This window comes from Panthera leo, chromosome B4 (assembly GCF_018350215.1).
Source record: "Panthera leo isolate Ple1 chromosome B4, P.leo_Ple1_pat1.1, whole genome shotgun sequence".
In the NCBI taxonomy this organism is placed as follows: domain Eukaryota; kingdom Metazoa; phylum Chordata; class Mammalia; order Carnivora; family Felidae; genus Panthera; species Panthera leo.
Window position 1 is genome coordinate 60,570,768 of NC_056685.1, and position 18,031 is coordinate 60,588,798.

General features: G+C 37.1%; 1 protein-coding gene across 9 annotated transcripts in view; it reads left to right on the forward strand.

The window, feature by feature from the left end:
* PPFIBP1 (PPFIA binding protein 1) overlaps positions 1–18,031 on the forward strand; it is a 174,241-nt gene that overhangs the window by 127,862 nt on the left and 28,348 nt on the right. For 6 of the 9 annotated variants that reach the window (XM_042946140.1, XM_042946141.1, XM_042946139.1 and 3 more), the window contains 7 exons: positions 3–116; positions 1,047–1,178; positions 5,642–5,734; positions 7,521–7,635; positions 11,451–11,512; positions 14,572–14,656; positions 17,245–17,399. In XM_042946140.1, the coding sequence (XP_042802074.1) occupies positions 3–116; positions 1,047–1,178; positions 5,642–5,734; positions 7,521–7,635; positions 11,451–11,512; positions 14,572–14,656; positions 17,245–17,399 (756 nt within the window). Of the gene's footprint in view, positions 1–2; positions 117–1,046; positions 1,179–5,641; positions 5,735–7,520; positions 7,636–9,597; positions 9,631–11,450; positions 11,513–14,571; positions 14,657–17,244; positions 17,400–18,031 lie in introns of all 9 variants that reach the window. The other 3 variants (XM_042946143.1, XM_042946146.1, XM_042946147.1) reach the window with 2 other exon arrangements.

Genomic DNA, 18,031 nt, shown 5'->3' on the forward strand with positions numbered 1-18,031 from the left:
AGGTAAGTGTGTTAACAGACCAGGTAGAGGCTCAGGGAGAGAAGATTCGAGATTTGGAGTTTTGTCTTGAAGAGCACAGGGAGAAGCTGAACGCCACAGAAGAAATGCTGCAGCAGGTAATGTACAGAAGCTGGCACCAAGGTGCGATTTTCTTGCTCAACTATTTGAAATGCTACATTTACGTGTAGTGTTCACTCTGATGCAGCAGTAAATCTCATGACTCACTTAGACCGGCATAGTTTAAGCAAAAACCTAGAGTAGCGGGGTCTTAAAACTTCACGTAATTACAGTCTGGAATAAAATACTGATAGGATTGTAGATAATTTTAATGTTCTTCTTTATGCTTTCATATGGTTTCCTAACGCCCATCCATGAGCATATAGTGCATGATTAGGAAAAAAGGTAAGTACCTTTAACTGAAAAAAAAAAAACAAAAAACAAAACACCCAAAAAAACCAACTTGTAATTTATGTACACATACACACACACACACACACACACACACACACACACACACACAGTGCTCATATTTGAGAGGACCTATAATATGTATAGGGTACACTCTGACACCCTGGAAGGAGACTGTTTTGGTTTGAGTCTTATCTCTGCCATTTCCTTGAGGAGAGTTCTTAATCTCTCTGTTCCTCACCCTCCTTATTTGTTGAATGAGGATAATTCATGAGTTACCTTTAGGAGCTTTTACTTCATAAGGTTGTTTTGAGGATCGAACCACTTAAAACATGTCAGAACGGTGCCTGTTGCTTAGCAAACATGTTGTCATCGGTGTTATAATCAGGCTTGGCAGCATTTAAGGCTTATGATATATATGTATGTATGTATCTGTATAATGTATGTCTCCCCAATAAGCCGGCGTGTGTTTAGTTCTGCTCAATGAAAGTTAAAGCAAATAATTTTTTCAAATTTTATCTATTTAGTAATTAATCTTTCCCAACTGGATAGTTAACCACTTCGCAGTTGTGAGACACATCCATATGTGACTACTGATAATAAAACAACTTTTGAATGTATCTCTTAAATTCTAATAGGAGCTTCTGAGTAGGACATCCTTAGAGACTCAGAAGTTGGATCTGATGGCTGAAATCTCTAACTTGAAGCTAAAACTGACGGCTGTAGAGAAGGACAGATTGGACTATGAAGACAGGTTCAGAGACACAGAGGTAAGTGACACCCCCTCTCTTTATATACAGATAGGTACGTGTGTGTGCGCGTGTGTGTGTGTGTGTGTGTGTGTATCTCATACACGTATCTCTAGAGCAAGTGGAAATTCCTTGTAGGTGTGAGGCAAGACAGTTAATTACTATATGCTCTCACTCATCCATACTTCTTTTTAAGAATTAACTTTAAGTACATTGACTTTTTATCACTAAATGCTAAATGGCAATATTTGTAGTGAGAGTTTTGATATTAAATATTAATCCTTTCACTAGTCTTTAGGAATACTTTTGCCTTCATGATATTTGGAGCTTCTGTCTATTCATCTGTCTGTCCATCCTTCTGTCCATCCATAGTGGTTTTCTTTGTTGTGGAAATAATGGGTTTAAGTGTACCATTTTACTAAAAGCTATTAAGTTTATTCATTTATTATTTCTGAGAGAGGAAGGAAGGGAGGGAGAGAGAGAGAGGGAGGGAGGGAGGGAAAATGAACACAAGTGGGGGATGGGTAGAGAGAGAGGGAGACACAGAATCTGAAGCGGGCTCCAGGCCCTGAGCTGTCAGCACAGAGCCTGATGCGGGCCACGAACTCACGAACCGTGAGATCATGACATGAGCTGAAGTCAGATGTTTAACCGACTGAGCCACCCAGGTGCCCTTAAAAGCTATTATTAAGTTACACTGATTGTTTACTATATAATAAGTAAGTCTTTAAATATGTATAGAAAACATGCTTTCATTATATAATCATAAAAAAAAAAACAGATTTTTAGAGTTTATTTAGTTTGGCCTTCTACTTTAGGTCTATTCCACACATAAAGCATTCCAATTAAATAAAGCTCACTAAACTTTAGTGAAACTTGGGATAGATTCTACAGCTTGAAGTACTCATTTTTGTGGTTAAACCTGCTTTGTTTTTTGTACTATTTTATTAATCTGGGTCTTTTATTTGCTTATTTGTTGTTGGGGAAAGAGCATATCCATTTGAAATTTATTTATTTGACAAAAGGGGGCTCCTGGGTGGCTCAGTGGGTTAAGTGTCTGACTTCAGCTCAGGTCATGATCTCGCAGTTGCTGAGTTCGAGCCCTGCGTTGGGCTCTGTGCTGACAGCTCAGAGCCTGGAGCCTCCTTTGGATTCTGTGTCTCCCTCTCTCTGCCCCTACCCGCTCAGGCTCTGTCTCTGTCTCTCAAAAGTAAACATTAAAAAAAAAAAAAAAGAAAAGAAATATGAAGAGCTGCAGGACTTCCTTCTCTCCTAGGGCCATCTCTTTTTTCACAAATTTTTTTTCCTTGGTTGGAGTATGGAGAGTTGTCATACTGGATTAGAAAGTGGGTACCAAGAAGGAGAGAGGAGAAGAAATCATTTAAGTTCTTTTCCCCCTCTATTTTCATTTCAAACATTTATTTCCAGCCAACTACTTACCATCATAATATGAAGTACATTATGTATATTAGCCACTGTATGAAAGCCCTACATAGATTTGATGTAATGAGATTTACTCCATTGCTGTTTTCAAAATTAAATTTTCTGTGAAAGGTGGAACTATAATGAAAAGTCTTGACGTGTGTGTTACTTCCTCAGCAGCAAAAGGAAATCCCTAAGCTGGTTCATGTTTTAATCTTCTGAAGTTCCTGGTCGGTCACCTACATGAGCATGTTTCTCACTTGATTGAGACTGGGGCTCTTAAAACAGATTTCTCCAAAGTTGTCACTTTTGTGCTTTCTTTGAAAATCTATTTGGAGAGGCACCTGACGTGTGATGACAAAATCACTTTGCTTACAATTGAAAGTGCATGAGGAGCACCTGGATGGCTCAGTCAGTTGAGCGGTTCAACTTCGGCTCAAGTCATGATCTCACGGTTCATGATTTCGAGTCCTGATCGGGCTTTCTGCTGTCAGCCCAGAGCCTGCTTTGGGTCTTCTGTCTCCCTCTCTCTCTGCCCCTCCCCAGTTTGCTCTCTCTCTCTCTCTCTCAAAAAATAAATAAATAAATAAATAAATAAATATTAAAAAAAAATCTGTTTGGATATTTTCCTCTTTTTCCTTTCTGTCATTCCCTGACCCCAGCTGCTACATAACATGATAGAATCCAGTCGGCAGGTAGACTACATACAGAGGAGCTAACTCCGGTACAGGGAAAGAAGTTAGAGTGTTTAGGGATCAAGAGTTGGTGTTTTCCATTGTATTCTTAGAGTTTAGGGGGAGTCTTAACTTTCACGACTGGTTAATTGGATCTGAGATGTTAACTGAACACTAGGACTTAAATAGAAGCGGACATGTCACGATTTTTTTTAAGACTCTAGAGCATTATTTACATCTGAGTTTGTCTACTTTTTTTTATTTTTAATAAAATTTTTTTTCCTGGCACCTCCCTGCTTCACTCATGCACTTTTTTTTTCTTTTTTTAATGTTTGTTTATTTTTGAGAGAGAGAGAGCATGAGCGCAGAAGGGGCAGAGAGAGAGGGAGACACAGAATCCGAAGCAGCTCCAGGCTCTGAGCTGTCAGCACAGAGCCCGATGTGGGGCTCGAACCCGTGAACCGTGAGATCATGACCTAAGCTGAAGACAGACCTCCAACAGACTGAGCCATCCGGGAGCCTCTCATGCACTTTCAATCATAAGCAAAGTGATTTTGTCATCACACTTTCAGTAAACTCCATCCCTGATAACTTTCTAATAAATATTCAACACTATTGGCAAAATATATAGCTCATATATACCCAGAGATTATAAGAAGTGTGATAAACTTTGTAACATATTAATTAAAATAGCCCGCAGAATTAAAGCTGAATTGAATATGTTAATTTTCATAGTATTGTTCCCTTAATAAAAATAAAATGTTTTGGGGTGGTTCAGTTGGTAGAGCATGCTACTCTTGATCTTAGGGTCATGAGTTCACGCCCCACATTGGGTGGGGAGGAGCCTCCTTAAAATAAAAACAAATTTCCATGGCTGTCTCATGAATCCAAAATTCTTAAACTTTGTTTTAGAATTTTAGATTATTTGGAGATTAATTTCTAAGAAAATATTGGAGTGGGGAAGAAGTATAGGCACTTCCAAAAGATTAGGGGTAAAAGTCTTGAAACCTTGGAATATTGAGGACTTGCCTGTCCCAGGAATGGCTGATAGGAGATGCTTAGCATTATTCAACAGTGCCCCCTTCTGGTAAGAGTGCAGATGTCAGAAACTGAACTTCTGTGGAGCCTAAAGAGTTTCTCTGAAAGGGAAAAAGGGAGATTTTCTTTTTAAAAAGAACCGAAATTCTGATAAGAAATTAGTTGGAAATAATTTGTATTCCAGTTTTTAAAGTTTTATATTAAGGAACTATTTCCAGATTTTCCAGCTTGGGTTATTATAGTTCATGTTGGAGATTTACATTCATACCAACAATGTTGCCTCAAAGTACTTGGGTAGGGTTTTTTTTGAATAGAAAAATGACCTCGATTTATAATTGTTTACTTCAGTTATTTCTTTTTCTTTGCAAATTGTCACTATTTCTAGAGGTGAAATAAAACAATACCAAATAGGAATTCAAAGCTCTTTAACTATGAGAAAGTGGAAAGATATACATAAAAAAGATGAAGGAAAATCACTAAGAATTTGTATTATGCAAGGATGATTAACAAATGGGAGAAACTGACATTTTCCTTAAACATGACTCTTGAATGTGTAGATAGAGAATCACAAGCAAAATGTTATTAAATGATGTCACACAGTTCACAACCTCATTGATAAAAGGAGAAAATAGACATCCTCTTATTGAAATATTGTATTAATAATTGAAATAATAACTAATGAGTAGTTATTGTGTAATAATGCTAAGTAATACTCTCCCCCATTTTACAAGAAACCACGTCCAATTTAAAAGCCTGTGGGTTTTCTGGAAAGTGTATTTCCTTGTGGCATCCCTTTCCTTATGTGTGAATCATTACACATAGAAGTTTAGAATAACCCCTCGTTAAGAAAGTTTTATCTCTTTTAGCATTGTTCTATTCTTTTTTATGGCATTTTGGTGTAATTCTGTTCTGTCATGTTAATTTGTGGCTCAGGAATAGGGACCTGTAAGATGAGGAACAAAAACATATTAACTGTTGGTGGGGTCTTCATGGCTTATAGTAAAAAAAAAAAAAAAAAAAAAAAAAAAAAAATCCATCTCCTTCACAATACTTGAAGTTGGTATTATTTAGCATTCTAATTTCCTTTTCTGGGCTCTAGACAAAAATATGTCACTGTTTCTCAGAACACTTAGACAAATTTTACAAGCAAATTAGTTTTTTTAGAAAGCGGCAGTAGAAGAAGTATCTGTATTGTGAAAACTTCTGGATTATTTTCTTTTTCCTATTCCAAACATAACATTGTATTATGACAACATATTTGTAAATGACGGGGCCCTATCTATCTATCTTGGTATAGATTAGCGTGTTGCTGCTTTCCTGATATATTTCATTGCTTCCTTTTTTTGACAGGGGCTAATGCAAGAGATCAATGATTTGAGGTTAAGAGTCAGTGAAATGGACAATGAAAGACTTCAGTATGAAAAAAAGCTGAAATCAACCAAAGTAAGTTTTCTCAATGACAAAAATGTTTGAACACTTGACTCACTACTTACCTGTGATCAATAATATAAATAAGTTTTCAACCTAGTGTATGATAAAGAAGGTTATTTTACAAGTGAATGAGCAGTTTTCCCCAAGCTGGAGACCTTCTTGAATTGAAGCACTACTATTCTGAATAAAAATCGGGCTTAACTAATCTAGTAAAACATAACCTGTTATTTCTCTTAATTACCTAACCTCCTTTATAAACTGATACTATTTTCTTGGTTATTTAGGGTTGTCTTTTTCTATCTATAGTTTTCTTTCACACCTCTGTCTCTCTACCAGTCTTTAATGGCCAAACTTTCTAGCATGAAAATCAAGGTGGGTCAGATGCAGTATGAAAAGCAGCGGATGGAGCGAAAATGGGAGTCACTGAAGGTGTAGTAGACTTTGGGTTATGGGGTCCTGGGCCTGTTGCTTTCTGGCTTGTGCTGTTTTGCTGTGATAGTGTTTTTAGTAGCATGTGCATTCATTTTGTGTGTGTCATCTGCCTTTTAAAAATACATCTAAAGCTGATGAAAGGGACAATGAGATCCCTAATACTGTTTTCAGAAACATATGACGTAATTAGTGTGAAAATAATAAACCGTATTCATTTATAAATTAAATCTCAACCCTCTTAGCGTGTCTGAGACCCAAGCATGGTAAAATAATTGCAAAAATGCACCTATGAAAAAATTCTGTTTTGTAGCAGTAGTAAAGATTGCTTTTTCCTTTGGGGCTTTCTTGAAGGTAAATGTATATAGCAGTTAATTGTATCATGGCAGTGAATTGAAATTACTGCTTAAAAGAAGCTTCTAGCCAGTGCTACTGAAAATTCCTTATACTCGGTCTCCACTCCTATCATAAGTAAAAAGTATGGAGCCAAGTTTCTGGCTTTATTAGAGATCTTCTCATAATACTAAACATAATACACTTAGAGACTGAAAATAAAATGTTTATTGAATATCAAAGAACATTTATTAGCACTGCATAGCTTTATTTTCTGTGTTCAATACAACCAGCAAAATTTAAATTTGCTAATGCTAAGTTCTTCACCAAAGTTAAACTGAAAATTAAACCATTAGCAAATAGAACATCAGACTTGGAATCTTTAATAGCTGTGTAGTAAAAAAAAGAAGAGGGGGATTTAAAGTCTGTTTGCTCAGTCTTTTTTTCCAGTGTTGTTAGAGATTCTCTTCCTTTAGTTTGGGGTTGGGGATGAATTATTTAGTCCCATGATTTGGCTAACATTGTTCATCACTTGCTACCATTAATTAAGCTCTACCTTGTCCAGTGAGCATAAGTACCATCTAGGAATACTAAATAAATCTCAGTCAAGTCTTAATATATATTTTCCAATTTGCATTTTATTTTGCTTTTATGACACTAAGCGTCTAATTTGATTATCATCCTTGATTAACTTGGGGAGATTTTTTTTTTTAATTTATTTAACATAAGATTTAAACATTAGGGCCACCTCGGTCCTAATTATACTTTAAAAGGTTTTGTTTTAATTTGGTCACACAGAAGCCTGAAATACTTATACCAGAATTATTGTACATTGACTTTCATTAACTGTCTTGCTTCCTGCTTCCCATTGCCACTGTCTGATTTCTGAAGTCTGCATCTAGATCCCTGTCGTTTTTTTTTTTTTTTAATTGTTTGTTTCATTCACAAAAACTAATTATTGATTTAAGAGTTGACACACTCCCTGAATATTCTCTTTTGGCCATAATCTGTTTTAAAACAAATTTGTCATTTGTAGGACGAACTGGCATCTTTAAAAGAACAGCTAGAAGAGAAGGAATCTGAAGTAAAAAGGCTACAAGAAAAATTGGTGTGCAAGATGAAAGGAGAAGGGATGGAAATTCTTGATCGAGGTAGCTATATACATTTGACATTTGTTATCTTTGTTGAAACCCTCCCTACTCAGCCCTCCCTATGCTCCCTTTCTCTGTACAAGAACTCAGTTTTAGTGGATATTTAATTCCAGAGAAAGGGCAGAGGAGTAGAAACAATATAAGCCCAGGACAGCAGGGAATCCTGAGACTCTTGCCTGTGCCTGGGGATCTGTTAACTTCCTCTTCAGCAGCTGGAGAAGGGTAGCTCTGTACTTCATTGGATATTTATTTTAGATTACCAAGTTGTAAATTCTCACGAAAGAGTTCTCGTTCAAATTGCAGTATAAGGGAGTGTCCGAGAGCATTAAAAGGAACCATCATTATGCCCCAAGATTATTTTCCTCTGAACTGAACTTGAAACAGCACAAAGTAGGAGATTTAGAAACCTTGCCTGCCCTTTTGAGAGAAGAGAGGAAAAGACTCTGCATCTTTGGGAAATCAGTGAAAATTGACTGTGGATTGAGCCCTCCACCTGCTAGAAAGCAAAAACAGGGGAATTCTCGTTCTGAAAAAGTATATGAATTTATCAAAATTGTTCTCATAATTGAGGAGGTTTGTTTTGAAAATTGTATGGACCGTAAATTTTAATGTACATTATACTTGAAAGAAAATAACTTGAATGAAATGTGGTTTTTATATTATATTTGCAAATATTAATGCACATAATACCTGACAACACTAGGTTCAATTTAACCTTTCTTTGCTGTTAAAGATTATTGTGGCACTGCAGAAAACCAAAGCAACTTGTGACTCTTTTGAAACAAAAAAAAATTACATTTAGTGTAGCTTTAGTATATTTATCTGTATTATGTGAAAGTTGGTAACATCATTGTGCAATGAAGGCGTTGAATTAGGTTACCTTTAATGTCTTTCTTGGCTCTAGAATATCCTGGCTTTATATACCTGTAGTTATTGCATTCCACTATGGATCAGAGAACTCAATTCATCAAATATTGAGGAAAATGGATTTTTTTCCCTTGTGTATTTTGGCATATATAGAATTCGTGTGTGTGTGTTTGTGTGTTAAGTAAGCTCCACACCCAACATGGGGCTTGCGCTCATGACTCCGAGATGAAAAGTCACATGATGTACCAACTGAGCCAGCCAGGTGCCCCCAGAATTGTGTGTCCCTAAAGGACATTCATAGGCAGGTCATGCTTGTAGGGTTTTAAGAATAAAATGGAGGGGTGTCTGGCTGGCTCAGTCAGTGGAGCATGTGACTCTTGATCTTGGGGTTGTGAGCTCAAGATCCACATTGGGTGTAGAGATAACTTCAAAAAAAATAAAGTCTTAAAAAACAAAAAAAAGAATAAAATGGAATCATAGGACTTGTGGGCTAGAGTAGTGGTACCCAAAGACTGATACTGGTCTGTGAACTGCTTGTTACCCATGTACAACCAGGTAAATATGAGGGTTGAGAGCAGGGTTTAAAAACTTCGTGGCAGTCTGATGTTGGCATAACATCTAATTGCATGGTCAGTGGACTCCTCCTTATTGAGGACATAGACCATTTATTTCAGTATTGTTGAATTTGAGTGGTGAGTTTCATGTGACATAAGCAATGTACTAGGCACATTCAGGAGGGCCATATATTGAACTGTAATAGAAATGTAAAAACAACCAAAGCATCACTAGTGGGTTTTTCACCATGTGTAGTGTAAGGAGTGCATATGTACTCCATTTTATACAAGAAAATTGACAGAGGTAAGAATTCAAATTTAGTTCTTTTGATTAATTATATTCGATTCTCTTTCTAACCTTACACAGAGCATTATATATTGTAGTGCCATTTGTAAAATCACAAAATAGTGCTTAATATTCAATTTTTATAGGGTTAGCATTTCTTTATTTTAGGTAAAAGGAAACTAAATGATAGTGCTTTTAAAATATTCATTGTTGTAATGTATACTAACTTCCAATTCGATGGGTTTTCCTGCACAGATGAAAATTTTAAAAAGAAGCTCAAAGACAAAAGTAAGGTTTTTGGTGTATTTCCATCAGCCTTTACATTCACCAAAAGTACTACTTGGACTGTTCTTTGCATGTGTTTTAAAACATTTCTCTCACCAAAGATGTAAAGTTGCTTCATCAATAAGCTCTCCATTTCTTCAGAGTGCAGGAAATAGAGGGTAAATAAACAAACAATAAAAACAAAGAGTAAAAAGGTCATTTTGCATTTTTTCTGATTTAGTCCTTTTGCTTCACAGGATACAACAGAGCACTCAGAGTAGTAGTGGAGGTGAGAGAGCGTTTTCTTTGTAGTCCAGGAGATATAGGGTCAGAGGAGAAAATTAAAATGACTTGTCAATGTTTTGTAGCTCGCTTTTTCACTGAGATCTGCATTAGGAATTAAACATACCCTCTTGATGTTCGAAATGAGATTGTACCTAGGCTGACTAACAGAACCCAGATCATACAGTGCAGCATAAAGACAAATCCTTAATGGGCTCTTTGCTTTTAGATACTGAATTCTTAAGTCAAAGGAATTTGGCATCACAAAAGAAAAAAAGAAAAGAAAAAGAAAAAAGCAATTTCTACAGAATATACCTTAACTGAAAATGTTAGGGGCACCTGGGTGGCTCAGTCGGTTGAACGTCTGACTTCGGCTCAGGTCATGATCTCGTGGTCTGTGAGTTTGAGCCCCATGTCAGGCTCTGTGCTGACAGCTCAGAGCCTGGAGCCTGCTTTGGATTCTGTGTCTCCCTCTGTCTCAAAGCTCCTCCCCTGCTCACACTCTGTCTCTCTCTCTTGCTCAAAAATAAATAAACTTTAACAACAACAAAAAAAGAAAATGTTATGTCAGTGTTTATGATGCACCACTGTTTTAAAAGTTATCTTAAGTAATATTTTTTTTTCCCTCAGAAGCAGGTAACTTAGGTGAATTTTTTTCTCTATTGAATTTTTTTAATTTGTGATTTCATTTTAGGTTGACTTTTCCATCATAAAATTTATCTATCTATCTATCTATCTATTTATTTATTTATGAGAGTGCACATGGATGGGCAGGGGCACACACATGAGTGGGGGAGGGGCAGAGGAAGGTGGGGAGAGAGAATCCAAAGCAGGCTCCAAGCCCAGTGGGGAGCCCCACACAGGCTTCATCTCACAACCACGAGGTTATTCATTACCTGAGCTGAAATCAAGAGTCAGACACTTAACTGACTGGGCCACCCAGGAGGTCCAATATTTGTTCTCTTATTATTAAAGTAACATGCTTTTCTATTAGGCCATCAAATTTTAAGGAAAATCACATTTACCTTACTTTGGCTTTTATGTTTTAAAATAGTATTGGAAATGATGTTTATAGATGAAGCAAAGTGCTTATTATCCTTCTGTGTGGAACCTACAACCAGCTGCTTAGCATGACTACTCATATAAATGCCACATTCCATCAGGCTCTTACCATTCATGTCTCCATATTGGTTAAAATGGAGTATCATTTTCTCTGCTTCTGTCATCATGTACACTGTTCATTGCTTTCACCCACTGCTTTCTAGGTTTCTTTTTTGGAAAACTCCATGTTTTCATTGTTATAACACTGAAATTTCATGTTCAGTGTTCTCATGAAGATTTTGTTTTGCTTCTAGAGAGGGTAGTTAGCTCTCACTTACCCTTATTGTTAGCGATGACCGTTCAGGTGACATAGAAGGTGTTCATTTTTCAGATTTTCCCTAAAAGGAGGATATGGATGGTAAAAGTTTCACTAAAACATTACAGTCTGAAGAGGCAGCCTCTTGTTATTGTCACACCTATTAACTAACGTGAACTCTTTTGTGATGTTGTGATATTTTCAGATATTGAAGTACAAAAAATGAAAAAGGCTGTGGAGTCTTTGATGGCAGCAAATGAAGAAAAGGTATCTAGATGAAATTATTTATATGGATGTGTAACACCATTGTGATCATTCCTTGCCCTTTCTTGAGATATGTCACCTTGAAAGAACATAGGCTAAACACTGCTGAAGTTGAGGGACAGCCGTTCTCCCTTTCTACACAAGTGTGCCCCTGCTCAGTGTTGGCAGATGTAATTGGGATTATGTACAGAAGAATGGCAGCCAGCAGCGCTGGCTCCATTAAGAATTCCCTCCCCTCCTCTCCATGAATTTAGAAAATGTTCAAGCTCTCAGATCATTTCTTTATATGCGGGTAGGAAACGAGAGAAAGGATATGGTCCATGGTGCACCCTTTGTGTGGTCACTGGAAATCCTAGGCTAACGTGAACCCTGAAGGAAGTGGCCCATGACAGCTGTAGCTTCGTGATGGTGTTGATTTTATTCGTGTTATTTCCTTCTCGTTCCTGGATTCTTTCACATCAGGGATTGCCTCTATTCTCCTGAGAGATGACATACGAGAAAACAGAGGCACAGGCACTATGAAATCAAGTATGGCCCCAGGCCCTGTTTTAGCTACTCCGGCCAAATGGCCAAGGTCTCTGGGAGTTCTTTTCTCCCAGTTGCTTCTCTCACTTCATCCTGCTTAGAGCAGGGACACAATTACCTACTAAAACAAGGTGTTTCTTGGTGGCCTGCATGATCAGCCATATATCCAACTGGCAGCAACACTTGATTTCAGCTCCTGTCATCAGAACTACTTTTACCTCATGTTCCTTAATGAATGGAACAAGGGGGCATTTTCCTGAGAAAAGATTAATTTCAAGGAAGTAAAAAACAAGCAAATGCCAAAGAACTTTGTCTTGATCTTTTTCTCTCATCTTATGTCTTTCTCTTACTTCTCTCTATATTTTTGCCTATCATTTTCTTTATTTGCTCTTTATTATATGGAAATAAACTCACTGTCCTGTCACCCACGTGGTTTCTTTTTTACTAGTCTTTCCTACTATTGAATACAAAGGAAAGTCATTACCAGTTGCCCCCATAGCTTTTACTTTTTAAAAATAATCATTGAAATTCATTTGGTTTTAATTTCCCTCTGCCCAAAGAGCAACAATAACAAACAAAACTCCCAATGTTGACTGAGGGCTTATTAGATCCTCAATCTGCTTTAGGAGTACCAAGGGTGACAAGTTTTTAGTAGTTCCAGAGAGCTTCAAAGAGGCCATATTTGAGCAAAACCTGAGGAAAAGCAAGAGTTGTTCATTAGGAAAATGAAAGCTTCTAGGGAAAGTATCTGTTACCCAGAACATGTCTCAAAAGCAAGGCTTGAGACAACCAGTGCATCCTGGGAAAGTTCAGAATGATATAACAGGTGGAGGGGTAGATGAGGCTGACAGGGGAGCTGCTATGAGGTGTTAGGCAAGCTGGAGTGCTAAGCTAATCATTTGGGGTATTAACTGTAGACCTTGGGCAGTGACATGATTTAAATTGTCATTTTAGAAAGCGAACTCTAGTGGCAAAATGGAGGCAAGAGTAAGGGAGGCAGAGTTAGGACAGAAAAATTAAGAGGCTGTTAAATAGTCTAGGTGAGAAATGAAGAGGGGTTGAAATACAGCAGTAGAAGTGAAGTGGTGAGGTTTTCCAGAAATTTACAGATTGACAAGATTTTTTTTAATCTGAATTTGAGAATAAGTTTCTAGTTTGAGTAGCAAAGTGAATGATAGTGCCCTCAAAGAGTTAAGGGAATCCAAGCAAGAGGCTCAAGTACTGAGGGCAAATAATGAGTTTAATTTTAGGTACATTCAATTTGATGTGCTCATGGGACATCTAAAAGGAGATTTCTCATAGAAAGTGAGTCTAAATTTTAGGACTAATGCAGAATTACAGATTGGTAGGGAATGGACCCCATCAATTTTAGGAGAAGTACAGAATTATAGATTGTTGGGGACTAAACTGTAATTGATGTATAGTTAGCTTTTGCTCCAAGACCAATCACGTACATTATTTCTCATACTTCTGAGGGTTGGCTAGGTAGTTGTTATGGTCTGGGCTGGCTTTGCAGATCTCTGCAGTTAGCCAGTGGTTAGGATGGGGCTGGATGGTCTAGAATGATGTGATTCACCTGTCTGATGATTAACAGACTTGTATAGGTTGGTCCCATCTGGGATGTCTCTTCTCCAAATGATCTCTCATCCTCCAGTAGACTAGCCTATGCTTCTTCACATGGTGCTTACAAGGTTCCCTAGAGCAGAAAAAAGAGGGCAAGCCCTAATGTGTAGATAAATACGTTTCAAGCCTTTCCTTGCACCACATTTGTTTATATCTCTTTGGCCAAAGTAAGTCACATGGAGAAGCCCAAAATCAGTGAGGGAGAGGCTAGGGAGCCCATCTTTATAATCCACCAGAATGAGGGTAAAGGACAAAACCTGGAAGTGCTAACATTTCATGATCTGGGTTGGCCAGATAGTGGGGGTTGTAGAAGTAGAATATCTTATCTGGTCAACGGATTAAGAAATCAAAATAGAAGAAAAGAAAGAGTGGAAAGAAAAGGGAACAAAGAAGGAAAGAGTGGGGTCAGTCAAGTACCAAACAGAGGTCAAATTAGACAAAGGATGAAAAGTGTTCATTATTTCAGTAAATAGAAAGTCCCTAATGACTAATTGAAGCAACTTTGGCTGAGTGTTTTGTGAAGGAAAAAGTCAGATGGTGACTGATGACAGCTGATAGAGACAGCAGGTGTAGACCTTTCTTTCAAGATCTGACCTAGAAGTTGGAGAGGAGAATAATTAAAGTTGATTTTATTCTTGTTTTTTTTTTTGTTTGTTTTTGTTTTGTATCTTATTACCTTGTTTTGTTTTTGTTTTTTAAAGATGGCAGCTGAAGGATAGGATCTCTAAATTTAGAGGTACTTCTTCTCTATCTCTGATGTACGTAGGAAAACTATTCTAGATATTACCAGTTTTACTAAAGTCTAGAAGTCTTCTTTGGATAATGTAAATAATTCATGTCTACTTATTCTTTGTGTCACAGTTTTACTGTTTCAAATCAATAGTATTAAAGATGATAATTGATTCTATTAATAGGATCGGAAAATAGAAGATCTTCGCCAGTGCCTGAGCAGGTACAAGAAAATGCAAGATACGGTGGTACTGGCCCAAGGTAAAAAAGGTAGCGTAGCTTTCTAGGTTTTTCTACTTTACTTGATCTTAAGTGGCTGTGAACTTTGACATTTGGCCTTGTTTTCTTTCGGGGAGCTTATCCATTATTCCAAATTAGTTCCTTTGTTCATTCAACATTATTATTAGGCATCTGTTCTCTGCAAGAGTGTGTAGGCCAATGAGAATACTGTAGATTGTTTGGTTGGTCAGGGGGACAGCATTCCAGAGAGAGGGAGGACAACAGTGTGTTCAGGAGGTTAGGGGGGAAAAGAGCTTGGTGTGTTTAAGAAGTAAAAGAAGATGAGTATGCCTGGAAGGTACTGAGCAGGGAGCGAATGAGATGAGCTGAGCTGATAGAAGTTGAGTGTCGCCCAGGCAGTGAGAGGCATTCAGCTCTTTGAGCCCAGAGGGATTGGATTCACTGATGGTTTTTAACACGTCAGTGGCATCTGCATAACAAATGGACCATAGTGGGAGGAGGGAGCAGTGTGGGAGGGAAAAGAAGCCAATCAAAAGACCCCTGCAGCATTCAAGTGGAATGCTATGATAGGTACTGATAGGAAATACATTTTGGTGTTAGAATCAACATTGGTTTGATGGACCAGATGAGAGTGAAGAAGAGGAAAGAATCAAAGATTTACCTTTCTGACTAAAGCAACTGTGCGGATGATGATTCCATTTACCAATATAGAGAAGCCTAGTGGAGGAACACTGAAATGTGTTCAACATTGAATGTGTTAAGTTAAAAAACAAAAACAACCCGTGAGACATCTAAGTAAAAATAGTCATGCTTTGATGGTGATTAAGGTGTATACTTGTTGAGATGAGCACAGGATCATGTATGGAAGTGTTGCATTACAATATTGTACACCTGAAACTAATGTTAACACTGTATGTTAACTAGAACAAAAATAAAAACTGAAAAAAATAGTGCTCCCTTTTGATGTATTGTTATTTTATCTGCACGTGGTCCAGTTGGCCATCCTCCAATGTGGAAAATCTCTGGGGGTCATTTAAAACAAAAATGTCAAGAACTTTGAAAGTTTTCTTGTTCATTAACAATATGTAGGTGGGGGTTATTTGCTCTAAAAGTAAGCACCGGTAATAAATCTTTTGGAGGGTACTTGTGAAACACTCAGATTTTGGAATTTCAATTGTGATGAGCCAAAAGGAAAGAAAATCGTACATCAGACCAAAATTTCTGGTGGGGGGGGGGTGGTGGAAGAAAAGATTTTCATCTTTTTGTTCACAGGGCTTAGCACGAGTTAAGACTTTGTAAATATCCCAATGAGCAAGCAAATGAACCTTCATCAGTGTTCTTACATGCGATTCTCGTCAGTCAGCATTTTCTGTGCCTTCAAGAGAGTGTCTCTTTTTAGACACTATTGCAGATTCACAAGTGATTAATTTTTACATAGTTGTAGCATTTAAAACTGTCTGATTTTATAGAATCTCAACATTGTAATTCCTATATTTAAAAATCAAGGGAAAACATTAATTTATGTAAACAGATTATTTTATAAAACATGTAGAAAATAGGGAAAAGGGGTAAAATTGTTTGTAATTGCACTGGCATGATCACTTTTGTCAATTTCATGTATTTTTTTTCCATCTTTGTAAATGCATATAAATGTAGCTAAAAGAGGTAGTTTTTAACCACCATTGAAAATTATGTCCTGTTCTAATGAAGAGTTTATAAATAGTGATTTCTCACTAGGATTTATATTTATTTAGATAACCCTTAGAAAATGCTAATATTAATACCTAAATTTTAATAAAATTAGAATAAATATCTAGTAAAACCTAAATTAAGAAACTGAGTCTAGTTAATAGCTTTAAACGAGCATATGAGTTGCCATTTTGTATTACTCAGAAAATAGTGTGTTAAGCAACATTCTTTGGTTTTAGAAAAGAATATCTGGCACTATTGCCTAGCACTTAATCCTTTTCGTCGCTGGAGACGTAAAAGAAATTCTTAAAGTTGCTGCTTTCCTGGATATATGATTGAATTTGTCCCTAAGGCTATTCTTTCTGCCTTAAAATAAATGAAATACAGGGATCCTCTTAAGGAATCAAAAGATTGCCTATCTTTTTTTCTTTTCCTTTTTTCTTTCTATTTTTTGTTGTTGTTGTTGTTTTTGGTTTTCTTGTTTTCCAAGAACACAGTAGTGATGAAGATTGAGTTGTTTACTGGGTGGCTGTATTACTATTCTGAATTAGTTTGTTATACCACTGGTATTCTCCAGCTTGGTTATTTCTGAACTGAAATTTGTAAAGCCCTAAAATCTGAAACAAAATTATGGGAGGATTTTTGGACTAAATTAACTTTTGATTTCAATGCGGTGAGTCCATGATTATATCTATTAAAACTACCATGAATTAATACCTTTGTTAACACCACCCCCAAGCCGCAGGTGCTCATAGTTTGGGATGTTTCCTAGATGCCATGTTATTTTTCTAATGATTTCAGGAGAAGGCGAGTCTTTGGTTTTTGAAGATGAGGAAAAAAAAAATTATATTCAGTTGGTATTCTTCCACCAAAAGTGAAATGTAAATGAAAAGCTGCTGTTGTCCTCCTTTTGTTTTGTCTTTTTCTAGGCCAGGATAGCGACTTTGAAGATCTGCTCACATCCAGTTCCATCTCCACTTTGCTGGATGCACAAGGTTTTAGTGACCTGGAGAAAAGTCTGTCGCCTACACCAGTAATGGAATCTCCCAGCCGTGACCCATTTAACACAAGTGTTCCAGAAGAGGTATTTACAGAGTCTCAGTTTTTTCTTCATATTGAAGAGATTGTGTCATCGAAGGTTAAGATGCTGTTGACAACATGAAAGACATGGGATCTTTTCTCAGTTTGACTCCTGACTGAGTTTTGGCAATTTTTGTGTCTCATAGGACTTCATTTGAAATGTGTGTTTTTTCCCCTCTCTCTTTAATAAATAAATGCCTTGGGTGATGTCAAAATTATTTAAATAATTCAGGGAAAACATGGGAGAATGAGGTCATCCTAAATAGGAGAGGACAATCTATTTATTAAAGAATAAGTAAGGAATAAATGAAGTGGGGATAAAGTTTGATTATATAAAGAAGTTGATTTTAGCCACTTCTGATTGTGCCTCTGAAAAATGATGGACTAAAATTTCCTTGACTTCTTTAGGCTTGGAAAAAGCAACTGGACAGGAATACTCAGTCTTGAACTCATTTACTTTTCTTTCACATCCAACTGGTGCCAAAACCTGTTTCCATTATCTGTTGCAAACCACCCCAAAACATTGTGGCCTGAATGACAACATTTATTTTGCTGATGGATCTGTGATTTGGGCAGGGCTCAGCAGGAACATTTCATTTTCGCTCCACTGGGCATCGGCTCGAAAGGCACGGAGGC